The sequence below is a fragment of the Oryza sativa genome, chromosome 8 (assembly GCF_034140825.1).
Source record: "Oryza sativa Japonica Group chromosome 8, ASM3414082v1".
NCBI classification, from domain to species: Eukaryota; Viridiplantae; Streptophyta; class Magnoliopsida; order Poales; family Poaceae; genus Oryza; species Oryza sativa.
Genome location: NC_089042.1, coordinates 4,658,230 through 4,679,482, shown reverse-complemented (window position 1 = coordinate 4,679,482; position 21,253 = coordinate 4,658,230). Strand labels below are relative to the sequence as shown.

The 21,253-nt window shown below is 40.2% G+C and overlaps 2 protein-coding genes across 5 annotated transcripts; both read left to right on the top strand.

Moving 5' to 3' along the window:
* Window positions 1–9,362: 9,362 nt before the first annotated feature.
* LOC4344814 (glutathione S-transferase T3) lies at window positions 9,363–12,273 on the top strand. 2 transcript variants are annotated; one of them, XM_015793619.3, is made up of 4 exons: window positions 9,363–9,551; window positions 9,704–10,037; window positions 10,736–11,796; window positions 11,913–12,273. In XM_015793619.3, exons 2-3 carry the CDS (start codon window positions 9,925–9,927, stop codon window positions 11,790–11,792), a joined length of 1,170 nt encoding a protein of 389 aa, XP_015649105.1. In that variant the 5' UTR covers window positions 9,363–9,551; window positions 9,704–9,924; the 3' UTR covers window positions 11,793–11,796; window positions 11,913–12,273. The 2 variants fall into 2 exon arrangements, with proteins under 2 accessions (XP_015649105.1, XP_015649104.2); XM_015793618.3 differs by having other exon boundaries at window positions 9,363–10,037.
* A 4,688-nt stretch (window positions 12,274–16,961) lies between these two features.
* Window positions 16,962–19,242, top strand: LOC4344813 (uncharacterized). 3 transcript variants are annotated; one of them, XR_001547928.3, is made up of 4 exons: window positions 16,962–17,642; window positions 17,870–18,114; window positions 18,226–18,329; window positions 18,860–19,242. XR_001547928.3 is itself a non-coding variant. In XM_066303618.1 (4 exons), exons 1-3 carry the CDS (start codon window positions 17,052–17,054, stop codon window positions 18,289–18,291), a joined length of 852 nt encoding a protein of 283 aa, XP_066159715.1. In that variant the 5' UTR covers window positions 16,962–17,051; the 3' UTR covers window positions 18,292–18,329; window positions 18,860–19,242. The 3 variants fall into 3 exon arrangements, 2 of the variants coding, with proteins under 2 accessions (XP_066159715.1, XP_015648392.1); XM_066303618.1 differs by having other exon boundaries at window positions 18,276–18,329; XM_015792906.3 differs by lacking the exon at window positions 18,226–18,329.
* Window positions 19,243–21,253: the final 2,011 nt, after the last annotated feature.

The following is a 21,253-nucleotide window of genomic DNA, read 5'->3' as shown; positions in this document are numbered from 1 at the left end:
GACGAGGCGATGGAAAAGCAGTGGTGCGCCTGAGGGGAGTGTCACTGTCGACACAGCTCCGTGCATAACCTCTTAGACTGTGGTAGTGGAGACAGAGGAGATCTACAAGTTCGTGCCCCATCGGTCCCGTCCTCTGAGATTGCCACAGATCCACTGTATAACAACCTGTCCTCCAAAATTAAACCGCACTGCCTAACCCATCTGATGAGTGGCCCCACTTACACAGCACAAACTAATATGGTTGAAGCGACAAACTCTTATAAACTCGTTATACCCTGCTAAACTAGCAACACGGTACTAAACATGTGCATACAGCTCTTAAGTTGATTCTACCCTTGCTAAACGCGGTACTAAAGTTGTGCTACTCGTCATTGTATCAACAACAAATCAAGAAAAACTCTTGATTCAGTAATTCAGAAACCAATTGTTTCTTGTCTTTCAATGGAGGGATCATTTTATAGCGCAAAACGCATGCAGGCAGCTGTTGCAGCTACTCTCATCCACTCAGAAAATGTCACTCTGATTTACCACAGCATGAGCAGACGGTTACCGGGAATGCAGATTGCACGATGAAATGCTCCATATATATCCTGATGCTCAGCATTGGGTTGTTGCTAATTAATCTGATCCTGCTTTTTGGACCAAACTTGCATAATCTCATCTGCAGGAGATTCCGTTTTGGGGTTGGGATGGACAGAGATCCCATCTCATGTCAGAGGATAAGTTCTTCAGGATAAGTTGGTTGGTGTGCGTGTGTGTCTGCAGGACAGATCACCATTCACCAACCAAAAGGGCCAGTGGCTAGCAGTAGCAGAAGCAAGCAACAGATCGATGCCTTTCTGACGGAATCGAGATCTGCTGACTTGGTACTAGTACTACTGAATTCATCAGGAATTGATTTTTTTTTCCTTTCTTTTGGTGTAGAAACAATCTTGCTGTGTTTGCAGCCTTGCAGGGGTCACAACAAATGCATTGGATTAAGTGATTATGGAGGAGATTTAGTTAACCTTTTGCGCAGGAGAAAGACTTATAATAAACTATGTAAAACCCAGTACATTATCGTGGGAGTTCCGTATGATAATAGTAGAAATAACGTGTAATATAGCTAGCTAGACAACGTAAGGTAATAGAATTTGTATTTTTTTTAATCGATCATTGGAAAAGAGTATAAACCACTTGAGTTGATATGGTTTTTGATAATTTAAATAGTAAATAGATTGATAATCCAAAAGTAAGGTGATGTGGCTTTACGAGAGAAGAAAATAAGGGGAATAATTTGGACTATGATTAATCATCTAGAGGATAGAAACAATTGAGATTTAATGAGAGAAGATAGAAAACATTAGCTAGGATGAAGTATATAAGGATATTGTAGAAAATGATGGAGAGATATACGTTAAAATATTATGTAAATTATGTGCGATGATGATTTAACATGTTGTATTTTATAACTTTAAAATATAACTAAATATAAATGATATAGCATGTTTGTATGAGGATTAACATGTAATAAAAGCTAATGAATGATAACGTAACATCTTTGCATGTTAATCTTTAGAATGTAATAGGTTGTAACTCTATAGATAATGGCTTCGTTCGGCAACACTGTATGCCGCATATGATAGTTGGGTTTCAACTGGTTGTGGCAACCATGGCTTCCGAAGAGGCCCAATATAGATCTAAGGGTCTATTTGGGAGGGCTTCTAGCAGCTACAGCTTATCCTGTAATCAGAAAACCCCCCTTCCAAACAGTTTAATTTTTCGTCTAGATTCTGAGAAGCTGCAATTATGTATAATTTAGAAACTAAACTAGAGACCAGAAACTAAAAAAAACTAGCTTTCCTAAATTCTCAGAAGCTAGCTATAAACCAGCTGTTTTTTAGAAATCTTAAGCTCCCCTAAGTACGTGAGGATGCGATCGAGCAAGATGATACATCCAACTCTTTGCAGCACCCATCTCCACACTAAGGCTACGTTCATTTGTGCCGATGGAACCTCCCCTCCGGCAGAAAAAACGGAGTAGCTCATTAGCGCAGTGAGTAATTAACTATTAGCTAAAATTAACTTGATAAATGGCTTAGGAACTTTTCTATAGAACTTTATTTTTGCAAAAAAAACACCGTTTAGTAGTTTAAAAAGCATGCGTACGAAAAATGAGAGATAAAAGTTTAAAACATTAGATATAATTTATTGAAAGAAAAATACTCCTTTCTCTTTTTTCATTTTAATATGTCATTGGTTAATTCATGAAAGAAAATGGAGGAGTACATTAGACTTTGAGAAGTGAATGTAATTTAACTAGCTAGTTTCCTTGTGGCGAAACAAATCCGCTCGGGTTCAAATTCTAGACTCGCATTATGGCTATTTAATCTTTCAATGGTAGGTGATGTACCCATTAACAACGAGATGCTTATGGTGATTTCATCAATCTTAATATATATCGGCTTTATTTGTTGAAAATGCTCATAAGGATAAGGTATACGAGTGTACATTCGTAGAAATGATCGTATTCGTATTGTGAGTGTATGCATAACTGTGTTTATATCGTGCTTTTAGAAATAAAGTATAGTACTCCGATCCCTTCGTCCTAAAAGTGGGGATTTGACACCATCTAAAACGATAAATATGAAAAATCATTTCTTTAGATTCCTTGCTTTAGACGGTGTAAAATCATCAACTTATGTTGTCTTTTTTTTTAATGAAGGAGGGAGTATACTTTAGAAGTACTGTCATGGGAGCTAGCTTGTGCGGTGCAACTCCATAATTTTATTTTAGGTGGTGAATCTTTTTCGGGCCTGTTCTTGCGGGCGGGCCCACCTCGCAGCTGCGCAAAGCAATCCGGCCCACGCCGCCTTCACGTGGCCTCCCCTGCCGGGCCCACCTCGTCGCGACCCCCCACAGCCACAAAAATTCATCTTCCCTTTCTTCTTCTTCTTCTCTTTCCTTTATCTATCTATCAATCCCTATCTGATCTACTAGTATTGACACTTGTGTGCACATACAGTGTCAGACAGCTCTACTCTGCTTCACTCGGTGTGTGTGTGGCCAATGCTTCTCTCTTTGAGTCACTGTCATTTCACCCTCATGTGCTAATTAATTACTCTTCTATATGTTCTTTTAACTTGTCGTTTGGGATATCGACAGTTTTTAGTATGCATATTTTAGCATTGTATTTCCATGTCAAGTGTGTTTGGCGAAGATTATTAAAAAAACAAATGTTTAAAATATGTTTTACGATAGATCATCTATCAATGTCATTTTTACCGATCGGATTATATTTTTACCATTGTTTTCGGAAATTTGTGAGTTACTATAATTTTAAGGTTTGACTGCGTGCATCCGAAAGCAGCAGTAATCGAGAATTACTATCATAAAAACTTATTACTATGGATGAAAAATCTTCTCCAAGCCATATCTTGGATAGATATGCATGCATGCATGGAATAGAACCATCTTCATAGCTGCTGTGCGTCACTGTGCTGATCTTGACATATAGATGTAGATTGGCCGTTGATTTAATTAGATTAGATAGTGTTTAATATAATAATTGGAACGTGTCGATCGATCGAGTGGGTAGTGGTGGTAGCTAGCTGCTTACTGCAGCCGAGCAATCTACATCAACCGTTGCCTGTCAATGTTGCTAGCTACTGGTACTACTAGAGGGTTGGTTGTTGGCCATACATGCGGTTTTTATTTCTCTCCATGGGCTGATCGATCGATTCAGAGGAGGAGAGGAGGACAAAACGGAATCAATTTCATGGCCGTAATTGTCCACACGTACATATTCATTTGTGCTCTATTGGCACGTGTGCGGAACACGTTTACGATTCAACTTCAGTTCTTAGTATATTATTGTGAGGCCAAGAGTTAAAATCAGAGAAACAGAAAGAGAGCGTATGAGCTATTATATATACTATATATTGATGCGAACAACGAAATAAATATATTCATAAGGTGATGTTAAGTAACGAGTTAGATATTTACAACAAACCTAAGATGCAAGCTATATTTAATTATTTAATTACTTCCTCCATTTCATAATGTAAGTCATTTTAGCATTACTACATTCAGATGTTAATTTTTTATTCATTAACATTTATATGAATGTGACAATACTTGAATGACTTACATTATAAAATGGAGGGAGTAACAAAGAAGCCACCGAAAAATAGATTAAGAAAAGATAAACCTTTAGATCAAGCAAGAAAACTTAAACCAAAAATAGATAAAAAAGCAGCATTAAGCTTTAACCAAAGACATGATCCAGTCAGTTAACCAAGTCGGTGGGGTCGTTCGGCTGGATTAGTAGTATTATTTGGCGGGGGAACAGGTGAGAAACGGCGGGAGAAAGAAACAACCAACGGAGGTGGGGCCCACCAGGCAGTGACCCCACGCGGCCGAAGCGGTGGGCCCGAGCACCTCGGGGAACATGCGGCCGCGGTTGGGCTCCGTCACGTGGGCCGTGGGCCCCACGCGATCCGCTCCATCCACAGCCACCCGTCCCCCGCCTCGCCTCCTCGGCCACTAGTTGCACCGGACGCCATCCCAGCCGTCCGATCTTGATCGCACGGTCAGGAGGAGCTCCTCCCCGCGGCGCCAACGTGTGGCCACCGGCGAAACCAACCAACGGTGGGAAAGGGGAGCTCTCGAGCAGACCAAATCATGGTGCTCCCTTTTGCTCCGTTTTTTCTTTTTCCTTTTGATAAAAAGGAAATAAAGAAAGAATGTCGCTGTTCTATCAATGTTTGTCTCAATCAGGGTTGCCGCCACAGATCATTTCTTGAAAAACCAGCAGCTTATTAATGTCCCTGTTTGGATGCTTCGTGCTATTAAATAGCTCTCCAAAATCTTGCTATTTAGGAGTATTAAACGTAGATTACTGACAAAACTCATTCCATAATCCCTAGGCTATTTTGTGAGACGAATCTAACGAGTTATATTAATCCATGATTTGCTACAGTAATCATCCGCTAATCATAGATTAATATACCTCGTTAGATTCGTCTCGCAAAATAGCCTAGGGTTTATGGAATTGATTTTGTCAGTAATCTACGTTTAATACTCATAAATAGCAAGATTCCGGAGGGCTATTTAATAACCCGAAGGATCCAAACAAGACCAATGTGTGAAAATGAAAATTAGATAGAGCAGAACTCTCAATTTATAGAAGGCGATCTAAGTAAAAACTCAGAGATATGGATGAATTTCTCTCTAATATGTTTTTTGGAGTAATTAATACTCATGTTATGTAAGTAATGTGTTTGAGTGTTGGGTTTGTATCGAAATTAAAATGCTATAAAAGGGTTGTTTGATAATCATGGGAGACACACATATTTGTTCAAAATCAAGCAAAGTGGATCAAGTGGTTGAGAACTTGAGACTAGTGGCTGGCATGGGTGTAGTATGTTAGGATGAATGTATTGATGTTGTCTTGCCTCCTTTCACTTTTCCTCCTCACTCTTGATGAGAGTACATACATGTGTATATGTGATTAGTTGTGCAGTGCTCAAAAGTTGCTTCCTTTTTTCTTATCATGCCAAAGCTAGCTCTAAAAAAAGGATTCAAGAATAATTTAGCTTTGTAGTTCAAATGATGCATGTGTTGTTTTCAACAGTTTGGATTGTCCGCTTGAAAATCGACACAATGGACTAATGCTGAGTTCAATTCTACAACTCAGCTAAACTATTTTTTCCATTTACTGTAAGCGTGTTTCCCAAACTGCTAAATATTACTTTTTCAAAAAAAATATAAGTCTTTTTAAATCAAATAAATGTTTTTTAAATTTTTAATATTTAATACTCAATTAACAATTCTTTAATAGCTTTTTCCGTATTACATGCCACTGAAAATATTTGACAAGGAACACACCCTAAGAGGGTGAAGGGGAAAGGGGTGAAGATATTCTCCATGGATGGTAAGGGAAACTTCACTTGAGACTGATGTGAACCAGCTATCTGATATTCCTGATAAGGTCAAATGGTCCATGGCTTTGAGAATGACATGTTCAAAGATAAGTAATTTGACCATGAGTCGGCTTTTCAGAGAAGCCGGGGAAAGAATAGTTATTAGCTTTAGTTGGAACAAATGAGTGGCTTCAAGCTAGCTCCCTTCAAAAACCATGTGTAGATCAAAATTTGATAGTGTTATCGCTTTAAGGTTCATAAACATCATCCATCCATTGTACAAGAGTAATATAATCCTGTGGCTGAAATTTATAAAACTATGCATGGCAAAATGATGTGCCTCCTTTGGCCATTTGTTCGTCCTCATCTTCTTTCACTTCTCATATCCTCTTTTCGGGATCTATACATCGTGATCTTCTAGCGTCGTTAGAACTTTTCGCCCTCACTAGCAGACCATTCACATTTTGGTCTTCTTGTCTCTATGCAATTGCCTCAACAGTGCCACCCCAGTCATGCTGCCGTACTATCATCTCTTTGGACTCGGGAAACTATTCTAATCCCTCAAGAGGATGTTCCCTCGTTTGCTCAAAAACCATCTAAACGGTTATGAAAAATTCTGGAAAAATTTAACAACATTCATACAACACATATATACAATTTCACAAAATCTTAAGTCCAAACTCAACTCACACGTCGAGATATAAAAAAGACAAATTCAGCGTATGAATAGTAGCGTATTGTTTATATCTAAATTTGTCTTTTTTTTTCTCGATGTATAGATCGAATTTGAACATGAATTTTGGTGGACTAGTAGGTATCATTATACTCTACATTGTCAATTTTTTTTAGAATTTTTCATAATTATTAGCATCGAATTTGGAAGAAAAAGGTATACGAGGGGATACTGTTAGTGATATGCCCTAGAGGCAATCATAAAGATGATTGTATCACATACTATGTTTACATATTTATCCGACTTTGTTCCTTGAAATAGATAAACTCATTATTGGTTAATAAATATGTGATTATTTCATGAGACTCTTTATGTTATGTGTCGCTATTTCTAAAGGATCCCTGATCAAATATCATGTGTGGAATAAATATGTTTATATGATCAGCACATGTATTAATTGATGATCATATCTCATGGATCATGGTATAGAGATACCAAATTAATAATGTGGACACATGTTGGTGAACATATTGTTGGATAGACCCAACATAAGACACTGCAAGAGCCATGTGTGTTGTGTCATCAATGATCTCATTTAGTGTTAGTGTTGAATCCTTAGACCTGAGATTATCATGGTTCCCAACATGTGTAGTAGCTTACTTAGGGACTGCTAAACGCTGCTCCGTAATTGGGTAGTTATAAAAGTAGTTTTCGGGTATGCTATGAAACATGTAGTGGGATATGAATAATCAAGATGGGATTTGCCCCTCCTATGGAGAGATATCTCTGGGCCCCTCGATGTTGTAGATTATAGAAGTGCATGGCCATGCCAAAGGTGATTGAGGAGTCAATCGCAAGTTATATAATCTATCAACAGATTCGAGTGAATGATTGAGCTATAAGAGGATGGCACAAATCTAGCCTTGAGCTTAATCGATATCGTGAGGCAAAGGGGTTCATACAAGTATACACTAGAGGTTCAGCCGATATGATCTTTATGTATGCCCGGTGGGTCAATACGTTCTACTAGGGGCCGCTGTTGACGCGTGGACCGAAAAGGAGTTTTCGGGTTACAGCCGAGTATATATGAACTTATAGGGTCGCACGCTTAATGGGCCGGAATAAGGGGATTGGATAGAGATCCAATATGAGCTTAATTCAGATAGAGATCCGAATAGGAGTCCTACGGGCCTTGGAGGCCCGAGTGATGGATCCTATATATTCGTGAGGGGTGTGACCGGCGGAGGTATTGCATCACGTGAGAAACCCTAGCCGTCAATTCCCTCCCCGAGCAAAACCCTAGCCGCGCGCGAGTGCTAGCACATTTGTGCGTGGCGTTCCGTCCCTGTACGTGTGGATACCGGTAGAGGCGCCGTTGGTTTGCGGTGCTGATCGGCGTGGAAGTACGGCGAGGAGTACGCACAAGGAGGAGAAGGTCGAGCCGGTGCGATCGACTACTTCCTTTACATCGACGCGTGCTACTTCGCGAGAGTTCCTTCGACTTTTCAGCGTCTTCTTCCGCTGCGCAGCGCGTCGAGTGGTAACGATCTATGATCTAATACTTGCATGGTTCCTGGTTTACGCGATAGAAATTTTTGATTTATGCTATCGTAGCCTACGCGACCAATAGATATCCCCTCGAGGGATTAGAATCCACTCCCCTTTGGACTGCCTCTAGGCTGAGTTCTTATCTCCGTTTTTCCAACTCACCTCCCTTGTTTTCCACGCGCATGCTTTTCAAAATGCTAAACGGTGTGTTTTTTTAAAAAAATTCTATATGAAAGTTACTTTTTAAAAAAATCATATTAATTCATTTTTCAAATTTATTTTAGCTAATACTTGATTAATTATGAGATAAACGCTGCTTTGTTTTATGTGCTAGGGAGTGAGGTTCCCAACCCTCACTCCCGAACACAGCCTAAGTGTTATGTTTTAAATTTAGAACTTTATTTTGAGAGTTTTTTTTGGTGGGGTGGCCGGTGGGGGAGGGGTTGCTATATATTTTGTCACCCAACTTTATCTTTGTATAGAGAAGGTATAAATATCAAAGTTTATCTTTGTTTTACAAACATGTGAAATTTAACACCTGAATACTTGGTACAATCGATAGAATTTATTAACGCACTACTCCGTACAATATACAACACTATATTATTAATGCAGTCCAATCGATATAATTTAAATAAGATTAGGTATATACCGTTGGTTTTTTGTCTTTTTCAGTGTGTTGGGAGACGTATTGATAGTGTGTGAGAGACTGGGTTTGGTGTTTCATATGTAGCAGTGTGTACGGGTTTGTCCGCCATATAATAAAAATAAAGTAGTGCAATCAGATATACTACTCCTATGACGCCGTTGAGTTTTTGAAAAACGTTTGACCTTTCGTCTTATTCAAAAATTTATGTAATTATAATTTATTTTATTGTGACTTGATTTATCATCAAATATTCTTTAAGCGTGACATAAGTATTTTTATATTTGCATAAATTTTTTAAATAAGACGAGCGGTTAAACGTTGGTTAAAAAGTCAACGGCGTCATACATTGAAATATGAAATATGCAGTACTAAAATAAAAAAGGAATGCCCGAAATTTTTATTTGCTAGGAGAATGCGGATGTACGGATCGGAATAAAATAGATTCCTAGCCCAAGTGCTGTACTCCACACAGCTTGCAGAAAATCCAGATCAGGGTGGATCAAATCGTAGGAGAAGATTAGTACTCCCTACGAGAAGATTAGGGCACGTACAGCGGGTCTTTTTGCCCCGTCTTTGTGATGCCTTTTATGCAAAAAAACCCCTGGTTGAGTCAAGCGACGGGAGCTGCGTCCTCTCGCGAGGCGACGGCGACGACCCGTGCTCCGAGGCGGAAGAGGCAAGCTCAGCACCGTTGTACGAGCTCGTCGTCCCGAGGCGACGGCGCGGCAGGATCCCGCGCGGAGAGCGCGAGCGCGGGAAATTTCCCCGCAAAATCCAGGTTCGTCCAACTCCCCTCCCACTCCCCCAATCCGGGAAATTTGCCCGCGAAATCCAGGAAATTTGCTCCAGCATATAGCGCAGCAATCTCTCCCAATCTCCAACTCCCCTCGCTTGATTTGGGTGCTGCTGAGATGTCCACGGCGGCTGCAGGTAGGAAGAAGAAGGGAGGCACACCTGAGGCCTCAGATGCGGCGGCGGCAGCCCCAGCCCGTACCCTAGGTTGTGGTGTTGGGTCGGCGACGGCGGCTCTCCCCTTCAGTCGTGGCGGCCGCGGTGTCGGGTTAGCACCGCCGCCCCGCTCTCTCGGCCGTGGTGGCGGGCCAGCAGTGGCAGCAATCCCTCCAGGCGGCTTCCCCAGTTATTCAGCGTCCATGGATGGATTTCCCTTCCCTCCACCTTTTGATGGATCCTACAGAGGTGGATTCCCCAGCTCTTCAGCTTGGTTGGATGCGTCCGGTGGTGATGAATCTTCTCCTGGATCATGGTAATCTTTTATTCTTGTTCTCTGTTCTAGCAGAATATGCTTGTGTGATTTGTTTCCTTGTGGATGTTTGATTCATGAACTGCTAATGATTCTTGTGGGTTAAAAATTGCCCCTTACATCACAAGAGAACATAGAATATGCTTGTTTTTTCCCATCTGAATGCCTACTATGTTCTGTGTTAGAACTAATTTTAGTGTTACAAAGTCATAAAAATCAGGCTTTATTGTACATCCCCTGCCATGTGATGAGCTTCTCTGCATTCTGCAACTTAACCATTCACAGTTTACTTAAATGTTTATAACTGCTAATTTAGTACTGATTGGAAAAGGCATTCTACAATTTAATTACTTGACTCTGGAATTTTTTGCATCATGTAGCATGTTATCCTAATGTTATTGAGGTTATATTCAACTTTTGAGAGAAATAAAAATCTGATGGTTGTTTATATTATGAATTTCTTGTGGATTGGATGAAGCTATCTCTAGATGTTACTTTGTTTATACTACCTGATTAGTAATGTCAGTAATCCCTTCCTTTGTTATATGGTCACAGTAGTTAGCTAGAACCCTGTAACTGAAATGAACTAGCTGCCATGAGATAATTCGCAAAAGCGAGCCAAACTCAAATGCAGAGATTATCCCTGTGATCTAAGATATTATCCAATTTATTTGCCTCAAATATATGCTATTATCCTGCAGTGATAAAGATGTACATCCACGTGGTGGTTTCATGAGCTATTTTGGAAATCATGCACAAAACTCTCATTTGGTTGGTGCGCCTATTTACATTGCTGATGCTAGTTCACCACCAGAGGTGGAAATTTTACAAGGCAATGATGATGGAAATGGCAATGGCAATGTTAGGACTGAGAAGAGGATACTGTGGACAGAGGAAGAGGATATCAGATTGATGAGTGCTTGGATAGAGCATTCAACTGACTCTACATGTGGAGCAGATAAGGGAGGTGGCCAATATTGGGGTGAAGTTGTTGAATCGTACAACAAGACTACCCCACCTCTCAGAAAAAGAAATCTGAAGCAATGCAAGGATAGATGGCACAAGATTAATAGGTGGACGGATCTCTTTGAGTGTGCTTATGTAAAGGCTCGTAGAATTTTTACAAGTGGATATTCTAATCAAATGTGGATTGATGCAGCACACAAATTTTATGTGGATGACAATAAAGAGGCAAAGCTAGGACCCTTTGTGCTAATGGAGGTTTGGAAAATATGCCGAGAAGTCTCAAAGTGGAAAACATACAATGAAAACATGAGGAATGCACGTAAAAGGAAATCATTTCACTTGGAAGGAGACTCTGAGGAAGCTGATGACACTTTTGATGAGATGCCAAAGCGACCAATGGGTCAGAAGGCCGCTAAAAAGGCAGCTCTAGATGCAAAAATCAAGTCAAATGGTTTGGGCAGTAGTGATGATGGTCACTCAAAGGAGTCTCCTATTCAGTTAGACAAATTTGATAGATATAGCAAATTCCAGGAGGAAAACAATGACAAGCGCATGAAACTATTGGACAGACAGGAAAAAATATCTTCTGAGAAGCTAGAGGCCACAAAAATTGCCCACCTTACAGCACAAGAGTACAAAGAAGGAAGGAAGCTTGAGAAAGAGTCAAAGATGATGGAGACTTATAACAGCCTCATCTCACAAGATACAAGTTCAATGTCTGCTGAGGAAAAGGCGCAGCGAGTTAGTATGATGAAGTGTCTTATGAAAACTCTTTTCCCTGAATCTGATTGAACAGGTAAACAATTATGCAATATCTGAAACTTACATGTTATTGCCACAAATATGTGTGATTACAAGTGTCTTAGGCAGTCCCTTCAGTGTCTAATATGAACCTTACTGTTATTGATACAGATATGTCAATTTTGCAAGTGGAGGCTACTATCTTTGGCTATCTGGTGAATGCCAAATTATCTTGCTGTTTTTTCTATCCTAAACCAACTTTTCCACTTTTTCTATCCTAAACTCTGGCTATTGGCAAGTTATGTTTAATCTTTCAGCAGGTTCAGTGTATGTCTCAGTTTATATAATTTTTGTTCATGCTCAATCCACTAAGCCTATTTTGGTGCTTGTTCAGTGATACACTATACTACTAATATGGAGTATATATAATCTAGGGAAAAAGATGGGCATATTAGCCTTTTATTGCATTCCTTTTCTTTTTGTACTCTCTCTATATACATATGCAGTTATGTTTAATCTTTCAGCAGGTTCAGTGTATGTCTCTATACATATACATCCTGTGAGGTCAGTTGGAGTGCCGAGAGGTCTCATTCAGTTTCAGTTTCTGAATTAATGTGAATGTGATTTGTAAATGCGAATGTGCACTTCAGTTTCTGTTGGAATGTGAATGTGCATGCTTCAGTTTCAGTTTCTGTTGGAGTGCCGAGAGGACTTATTTGCTTATGTGAATGTGAATGTACCCTTCAGTTTCTTTCTGGAATGTGAATGTGCATGCTTCAGTTACAGGCATTATGTATATGTGCTCCTTTATGTGAATGCTTCAGTTATGTGCATGCCCGTTTCTGTGAATGTGAACGTGAATTCAAGCCTCACTTTTATACTATAAAATTTGCTGAAGGGGTGATTGAAAAGTTTGGCGACGAAATTAGACTAAAGGCATTGTAATATAATTATTATATTTATGGTTCCTAAAAATTATTGTAATCATGTATCTTATTCATGCTTGATAGTATTATTTCAAATATATAGCCACACAATGGTATACACAAACGTATTTGCAATTGATCAAAGCTACATGCAAAAGCATTAAACAGCTTACAGACAGATCCTCTGTCTATGGGCTGTATGAGCTGTCTTTATATCTGTCTGGATGATAACTTCGAGGTTCTTGGAGACGAACCCCTATCTGTGGGTTGTACATGCCCTTAGTACTCCCTCGGTAAAAAAAGACAAACCATGGTTTCCGTGTCCAACGTGTCCGTCTTATTTAAAAAAATTATGAAAAAAATAAAAAGACAAGTTACGCATAAAATATTAATCATGTTTTATCATCTAACAATAATAAAAATACGAATTATAAAAAAATTTATATAAGACGGACAATCAAAGTTGAACACGAAAAACTAATGTTTGCCTTTTTTTTTTTTTAAACAGAGAGAGTAGGGTATAAATAATAGTACTACTAAACAGATTTGACACGGAATCTGATGGATCAGTCATCGAATCAGGTAAACTAAGATCCAACCGCGTAACAATGTCGCAAGTGTATAATGGGTCAGTAGTAAGGCCAAAATTGGTCCAAATTAAGGAATTGAAAGCAGTCTCAAAACATAAAAATGAGGCCACATATATAATTATGCTGTTGCAGGGTTAGTTTTATCGCATGAATTTCTCTAAATTTGTTGTTGAAACTGGATATGGTATTCTATTTTTAATACTTCCATCCCACCATTCACAGTTTCATCATAATTTTATTTTTATGAGTCACCCGTATTTGAAAACAAATTGTAATCGTACACCCTAGAAAATTGAATTAATTTTAAAAATTCAAATAAGCTTGTGCTTAAAAGCGAAAGCTATATCGAGCATTCATTTGAGCTAATTTTGAAATTTACAGTCTGATATCAGGGTATGAAAAGAAGAAAAACGGTTTGATGAAATAACTCATGGAAATAATCCTAAATCAAATTTGAAAAATTCAAATTTAGCCATGCCAAGTAGAGATGCTCGCGATCCCCACTCTCTCTCTCAAAAAAAAAAGGAAAGTAGATACTCACGATGTAACCAAGGTTTTTTGCAGTCATGTTTGCAGTCAGTGAATTTCGTTCGATATTTATAGAAATTAATTCCAGGGGTTAGTGGTCGTGAGGACCAACCTTTTAGCCGAAATTAGAATGAAAAATTATGTGCCCTGGATGTGACTCTGCAGAAAAAATAGAGAAAATGAGAAGGAATTTAGGACGGAGAAAAGAAGAACTTCGAAGTGAACGCAATAAACCAGAGGACATCCTCCATCCTAAAATTTTTTTACTAATAGCTATGAACATGGACGGAGCTAGTGGTGAGTACCGGGAGTTTTTTTTTAACGACTTGCACTAGATGCTAAGTTCATATTGTTATAGCAGAAAAAAATTACAATATTACGATCTTGTGAGGTCATAGCTAGGAAAATAAAGAAAAAAATAACCACCACCCACGCACCAACAACGCCAACACACTGACCCAAGAGAAGGCTAGCACTAGACCAGTCATCACTAAACGTGACCGGTTGCAACTAGGTCAACAAAGGAACTACAATTGAGATCGCCCAAAACTCAACCCTTACAGCTGACACCAAACTTCACTCTAAACACATCTTTGGAATTGAGAGGGAGAGGGTGAGGCACTCAGACGTGGCCAATTTACATAAGTTAGAACACCGGCATAACAGAACAAGAGTTTAGAGCGAGCTTGCACTAGATGTTTGGAAGGTTTCGTACCGAGAGTTTAATTTGTGCCTCCTTTAATTTCCTCAATACGAAAAGGATGTAGATGCAGGAGAATGCTCCACTACGCAGCCACTATCGTGGGCAGCTAACTAAACGAGATTAAATCACGATTAGTACTTGTAGCAGGCCTAATAAAAGAATTAGCAACTTGGTTAGCGAGAGAGAAAGCAGATTAATCAAGGCAGGCCAGGGTGATGTAGTGGTGGTAGGCAGCTTGTAGGCGGAGAGATATGGGAGATGAGAGAGTCGAAAAATATCTGGAGGAAGGGGAGGGGGGCGTGGGGAACGAGGAATACGAGGTGGTCGTCACGTGGGCCACCCCCACCACCTCAGCGTCCGCCGCACCTTGTGGTTGTGGCCTTCCTCGCTCGCCGCCTCTCTCCCCTCTTGCTAGCCTCATGTCCACGGCTTCCACCAGTCTTCTTCCTTTTCCTTTTTTCTTCTTTTTTTAATTTCTTTCTTCCCACCATCTACGACTGCTAGCAGCCTACTCCTTTCATTCCAATAAATATAAATACGTAGTACTACAACTTAACACGTAATAAAATATCTTAGAACTATTATTTTAGTCATAACGGTTCGAATTCATAGTCGTAAGATATATCACATATATACTTATTATGCTTATATTGAAATGAAAGAGTAATACATTCGTCATAAAATATATCAATGAAATTAGTACTCATCAGTAAACTAGATGCACACAACACTTAAAAGAGTTGTTTTTTTTTATTTATTTATTGTGAAAACAGGAACGTGTTCTGTTCGTACTACCCTGGAGTATTTTATTTCATAATTTTAGCTAACCTTTTTTTAAAAAAATATTTGATTTTCATGAGAAAAATATCAAGGAGTGCCATTTCGCACCGACAATTCATTAGATTTTCCAATGTCCTGTTTTTTTCCTTGGTTTTATCTTTTGAAAAAGAAATTAAGGTATTGTTTTGTACATCATAAAATAAAACCTGCAAAGGTACATGTTGACTGTCTACGCCTCATACTAATATTAGGAGGCAACTGCAAACAATAGTGGGTCAACTGATATTCCGTTCAACATATGGATAACTCTTTGTTTATTCCAAAAGTATAAGATCACTTAAATATAAAAGATAATTGAGTAACATAGATTACATTATGTTAATTTGCTCTATTTCACACTAAATGTTTTAGGTTTTAATACATTTATGTATGAATATATATGTGTCCAAATTTATATAAATATTAGTGAATTTGGAGAAATCAAGAGGTCAAAACATTATATAAATGTGGAACTGAGGGAGTACAATACTACCTACTCGATAGGAGAGCTCATGAACATAATACAAGAATTAGGTTAACTGTAATTTTCAGACCCAAGGTTAAATGCCCTACGCTGCAACCGTTGGCGATCCCCTTGAAATTCTATCTGATTAGAACAGCTGAAATACTGTAACTTATAACAAATACTCCTACTATCCATAATCAACTTTTGTTTGGAGTTTATGAGTTGTTTAGTTGTCAGCCACAGTTAAATACAACTAAGGTTACGCAAGTTGTAGTATATAAAAGTATGATGAATAAATTGCTAGCAGCAAAAGTTAGTAAAAAATTAAATCAATAATATATGGGACATGTTATTGAAAAAGTATGATAAACCACACAACCAAATATAAAAAGAGTTCCTTTGAAACACATGATTGATAAAACGGAGCAATAAAAAAAGGATTATGCAAGAATCAACGTGCAAAACATATGATTATGAAACACAAAAAATAAAGAAATGATCGCTTAATTGGATCGAAAAAAAGATGTAGGAATTGTATAGGACAGATGAACTCATAAAACTACTTTTTATGAGATTGGACCTCGTATTAAAAATCCTAAAAAATTTATATGAATCGAGACATTCCTCAGAAATTTCATAGAATTCAATTAGTTTTCAATTCTTCGTTTCAAATTATCCAATAGGAAAAACATCCTATACAAAATTTTAATATTTTTGTTCAAATCCACATAAGAGAAGCATGACCATAAACCAAACAATCACTTATAAACCTTTAATAGATCCTCTACTGCTTATGGGAAAGCAAGTTAGATTTTGCAGTGAAACTGACTGTGTTTAGTTCAGATCAACATTGAAAGTTTGTTTGAAATTAGAATGATATGACGAAAAAAATTGGAAGTTTACGTGTATAGAAAAGTTTTGATATGATAGAAAAGTTAGAAGTTTAAAGAAATATTTGGAATCTAAACACGGCGTGAACAAGGGGCCAAAAATTGACCGAGGAACAACAGCAAGCAAAGCATATAGGAAAGGGAAGGGAAAGACAGAGAGAGAAAAATAAAAGAAAGCAGGGGGAAGGGAGGGAATGTCCACCTGGAGCCTCCACCGCCAGTAGTGCCCGTCCCCAGCGCATCCGCAGACGATCCTCCCTTCCAGGCTCAAAACCACACCACCCCCACCCTAGAGAGAGAAACAAACAGACCAACAATCAAACATACTAGTACAAGTCGAGGTAGAGAGAGAAAGCTCGAGACAAGCTAAACTAGCTAGAGAGAGATCATGTCGGTGGCGGCGGAGGGGAAGGAGAAGGGGGTTGGTGGTGGGGGTGGTGGTGCGGGTGCGGGGGCGTGCGAGCTGTGCGGGGCGGCGGCGAGGGTGTACTGCGGGGCGGACGAGGCGACGCTGTGCTGGGGGTGCGACGCGCAGGTGCACGGGGCCAACTTCCTGGTGGCGCGGCACGCGCGGGCGCTGCTGTGCCGCGGGTGCGCGAGGCCCACGCCGTGGCGCGCCGCGGGGCCCAGGCTGGGCCCCACCGCGTCGCTCTGCGAGCGCTGCGTCCGCCGCGGCGGTGGTGGCCGTGGTGGTGGAGGAGGTGGAGGCGCTGCTGGTGGTGGAGGCCGTGGTGGTGGGGGAGACGAGGAGATGGGCGGCGAGGGCGATGAGGAGGAGGAGGACGAGGACGAGGAGGTGGTCGTCGAGGAGGAGGAGGACGAGGATGATGAAGACGAGGAGGGGGAGGGGGAGGGGGAGAACCAGGTGGTGCCGTGGGCGGAGGAGGCGGAGGCCACGCCGCCGCCCGTCGCGAGCTCCACGTCGAGCAGCAGCCGGGAGGCCGCCGCCAACGGCGCGAACGCCGCCGACCGCGTCAAGGTGCCCTCACTTCTCCTTCTCCCTCTTCCTTTGATTTGGCTTCTTCTGATCTTGCAAACCTGGATCACTCTCGCCAATTTGGGCTACACAATCACGGCACGGCACTATTCGGATCGATCGATCGGTTGATCATTTCTTCCGATTTCGGAGGCAAAGATCACGCGTTCTTGCATAAGGTTTTGATGCTTCGTGTCTGATGCAAATGCCGATCGATGTGTCTCTTGCAGGAGGACCAGCCGTGCTCGACGTCGCAGCCGAGCTTGTGCCGGTACGCGTCCTCGGCTCACCATGGCGGTGGTGGCCGGAGCGACGAGGCCACCTCCTCCCGGAACGGCGGTGGCGTCGGCGGCCGATTCCTTGCCTCCCGGCATAGGAAGAGATCGCCCTCGGATTTCCGCCGGTCGGGGTTGGCGCAGTCGGTGAGCGGCGTGCAGGGGAGGAATTGCTCCAATGCGGTCGTTGGTCGAAATGAGTGAGTTCACAATCCTACTATTCCCAAGAATTCCTAAGCTTAGCAACCATAATTTCATAAAAGCAAGAGAAAAAAAAATTCAACTTATCGAACAATGGCACGATGATGTAGTGTTCTTGCAAGCATGATGTGAAAATATCAAGATTTTTTTTATGGACCAGTGCAAGCATGATGTGAAAATATCAAGAAGTGAGCAAGAAAGGGAAAAAAAAAGGGTGAGTAAATTTTTGATGTAAAAGTTGTAGTGAGAGGTTGATAACAACCTCTAGGTTTACTGTCATGAAGTTGCTACTGCTGAAAAAGATGGCTATATGCCTACATCATAAGGAGATAGCTTTGCTTGCCTTGCTTGCTGAACGCCATCATATGATGCTTGGAGTGCTCTGCAATCCCACTACTGTTGTAGTTGATTGATAGCAAACTAGCTTTTAGATTCCAAGAGCATTGCAAATCTACTTTTCCTTCATCCAGTTTGAGTATATTGCCATGTACATGGCAGGTGAGCCAGTGCGGTGTCGAAGTGGCATCGGATCGTGTCGAACATTGTAGTCCTGTTTTTAGTGCTTATCTTTCCAACCTTTTAACTTGAAAGGGTCTATGCATGTATCTGTATTAAGATTGGCACTAGGTCGAAAGATTTCCATGTTCTCCTTTTTGCGGCAAAAATTGGGCAACCTTGATCAGTTAGTGAGTGCTGTTTTATTTTAACAAGGTAGTAACTGATGTTATCCTTTTTGTTATGCAGCTTTTCCTGAGGCAACTGAAACAATGATGTAGATGCTGATGCTAACTACATTAGAAGGTCACTTTTGGTGTATCCAGGCATTTGGGGGGAGATGTGGATCACTGCAAAGATCAAACCTCCACCGAGCACACACATCTTCACATCTTTTCCGTCGACAACTTGCAGAGTCGACTTATCACGCGGCCATCCCAGAACTCGGTAGTATTCATAATCGCGACGGCTTGCTGGAGCTTGTATATGTGCCCCCACTACTTTCATGTGTTTAAATCCCTTTTTGTCCTTTTGGATGAGGCGTTCTGGCTAACTTAAGAAATGATATAGGTTTGCATTTGCAGTGCCATTCTTCCATGGTTTCACTGTCTGAATGCTTCCATTGTGCCCTATGTTCAGTCTCAAACTTGTTCAGAAATCACAATCTTGGCTGAAATGTGTTGAAATCTGTAAATTCGATGGCTGTCGAATTTCTGTAGTTCTCATGGTTACTGGAGCCAGAAAGAGAATACACGTTACCCACAATTTGCACAAAATGCCACATGTATATTCTACTGAACTTATCTCTAATTCCAGGTAGGCTTTGTGGGATTAGGATGGGATTCTTGTTAGGATATTTATGTGGTCGATTTCAGTGTGTTCTTAAATGGAAAAATCCTGCTTGGTGGAAGAAATGGATAAGTAACCTCTTCTGAAAAACTTTGCCCAAGGTTGAAACTCTTATGAGGTCAGTGAAAGCAACACACAAGTGCTAATAACATTGAGGCTAAGTCTCCTTTTCCTTTTCCTTGTTCAGGGCATCAAATTCTTCATCCTGATCTTCCCCCATCACCCATGTCATTATCACACATCCCTCACCACAGAAAAAAAGGACAATAAAAATTATATAAAGAAAGATGCATTGCATGCTTGCTTTGTGGTGTGAAAGTAGTAGAGATCCATTGGCGTTTGGTAAGGGGGACATCATGCATGCCACATGCTTGATGAAACTGATCTGGAGATTAGAATTTGCTTGGAAATGATCCACTTGGAGAATAAGATAAGTGGGTTTGGGTCAATAGGAGCTCAGGACCGTGCAAGAAGGAAAAGGGGATAATAGGTCCTATCATTTGACCCTCTTCTCATTTTAAAAGACCTCTCATTTCACATGGCTAACCTCTCGTCTCATTTTAAAAGCATGTATAATTAATTTGATACACAGTTATGTATTTTGAGAAATTTTCCACGAATTACACCCTTCCTGTTTATTGGTGTACGTTTACACGCCATACTATTTCCACAGATTTTTCAAGTCATGTCATTCTTAAATTACACGCTTTTATTATTACTAGTAGCATGTCCATGTGTTAGAACCAATCATGTCCATATAATTAGGGATATACTATAAGGGTGATTGATGAATATTAGATCCAGTGGTTATGCAAGCGAAGACGCACTGAGCACGGTGGGAGAAGGGGATGGAAAGAGGACGACTTTGCTTTTACAGTAATAGTGAAATTTGATATAGACTTGTTTGTTTTTTAAAAAAATTACATGAATTATAATACCTCCCTATTATTGGAGATCTAAAAACAAAATTAAACCAGACCAACCGATTCGTAGAAAGAGAATAGTACGCGACTAAACTGATCCGTACAAAGGGAATAGCGTGCGCCTCTAGATTGATCCTCAAAAAGAGACGGCCCAATCACGGGTTACTCGATCATGTGGTTCTAAGGGGTTGTACTCTGCCTAAGGACAGTCCTTGCAAAAAAATTGGTCCCTCTCCATTGCTGCCAACCATAGGAGGGAGGATGCATTGAATTGAATTGAAGGGAAAGAAGAAGGGTGGGAGGGCCATCCATGGCCATGGAATGGAGAGGAGGGGAACATTTGCCACAACCTTTGCTGCTGCAGGGCAGAAATCCTAGGGAATGTGGACCATGCAAAATATATGAACCATATCAGTTGCCGATCTGAAAAGATCTTTGCACAAGGGAACAGGGAAATGTAGGCCACTAGATATCCACCGCACGGCATGAGCTCTTGACAGAGTGAGTTTGTTCTTTGACGTCTACTCCCACCGGCATAAAAATAAATCGTGCTGGGCATCAATAGGAATTTAAAATTGTAATATTGACGCGGTTGATTTTATAAGAAATATGTTTTGACTATACGCTTTAATAATAATAATAATAATAATAATAATAATAATTTATTTTATTGTGATTTGTTTTTTTAACAAAGTTTACTTTAAGTATGATTTTATTGTTTATATTTTCACAAAAAATTAAATAAGATGAATGATAAATGTATGTCAAAATTTAGAGGCATCATGTATTAGGGCATTCCCAACCCAATGACTAGGATGGTGTCCATAGCATTAAATAAGCTGTCACTTAGAATGAAAAATGATGTGGCAAT

Bases quoted from the DNA above. Each gene is read 5' to 3' on its own strand.
- LOC4344814 (XM_015793618.3), top strand. From the start codon at position 9,685: ATGTCCACGGCGGCTGCAGGTAGGAAGAAGAAGGGAGGCACACCTGAG. The intron at 10,038-10,735 runs GTAATCTTTTAT...ATTATCCTGCAG, and splicing joins GAATCTTCTCCTGGATCATG to TGATAAAGATGTACATCCAC.
- LOC4344813 (XM_066303618.1), top strand. From the start codon at position 17,052: ATGTCGGTGGCGGCGGAGGGGAAGGAGAAGGGGGTTGGTGGTGGGGGT. The intron at 17,643-17,869 runs GTGCCCTCACTT...TGTCTCTTGCAG, and splicing joins ACGCCGCCGACCGCGTCAAG to GAGGACCAGCCGTGCTCGAC.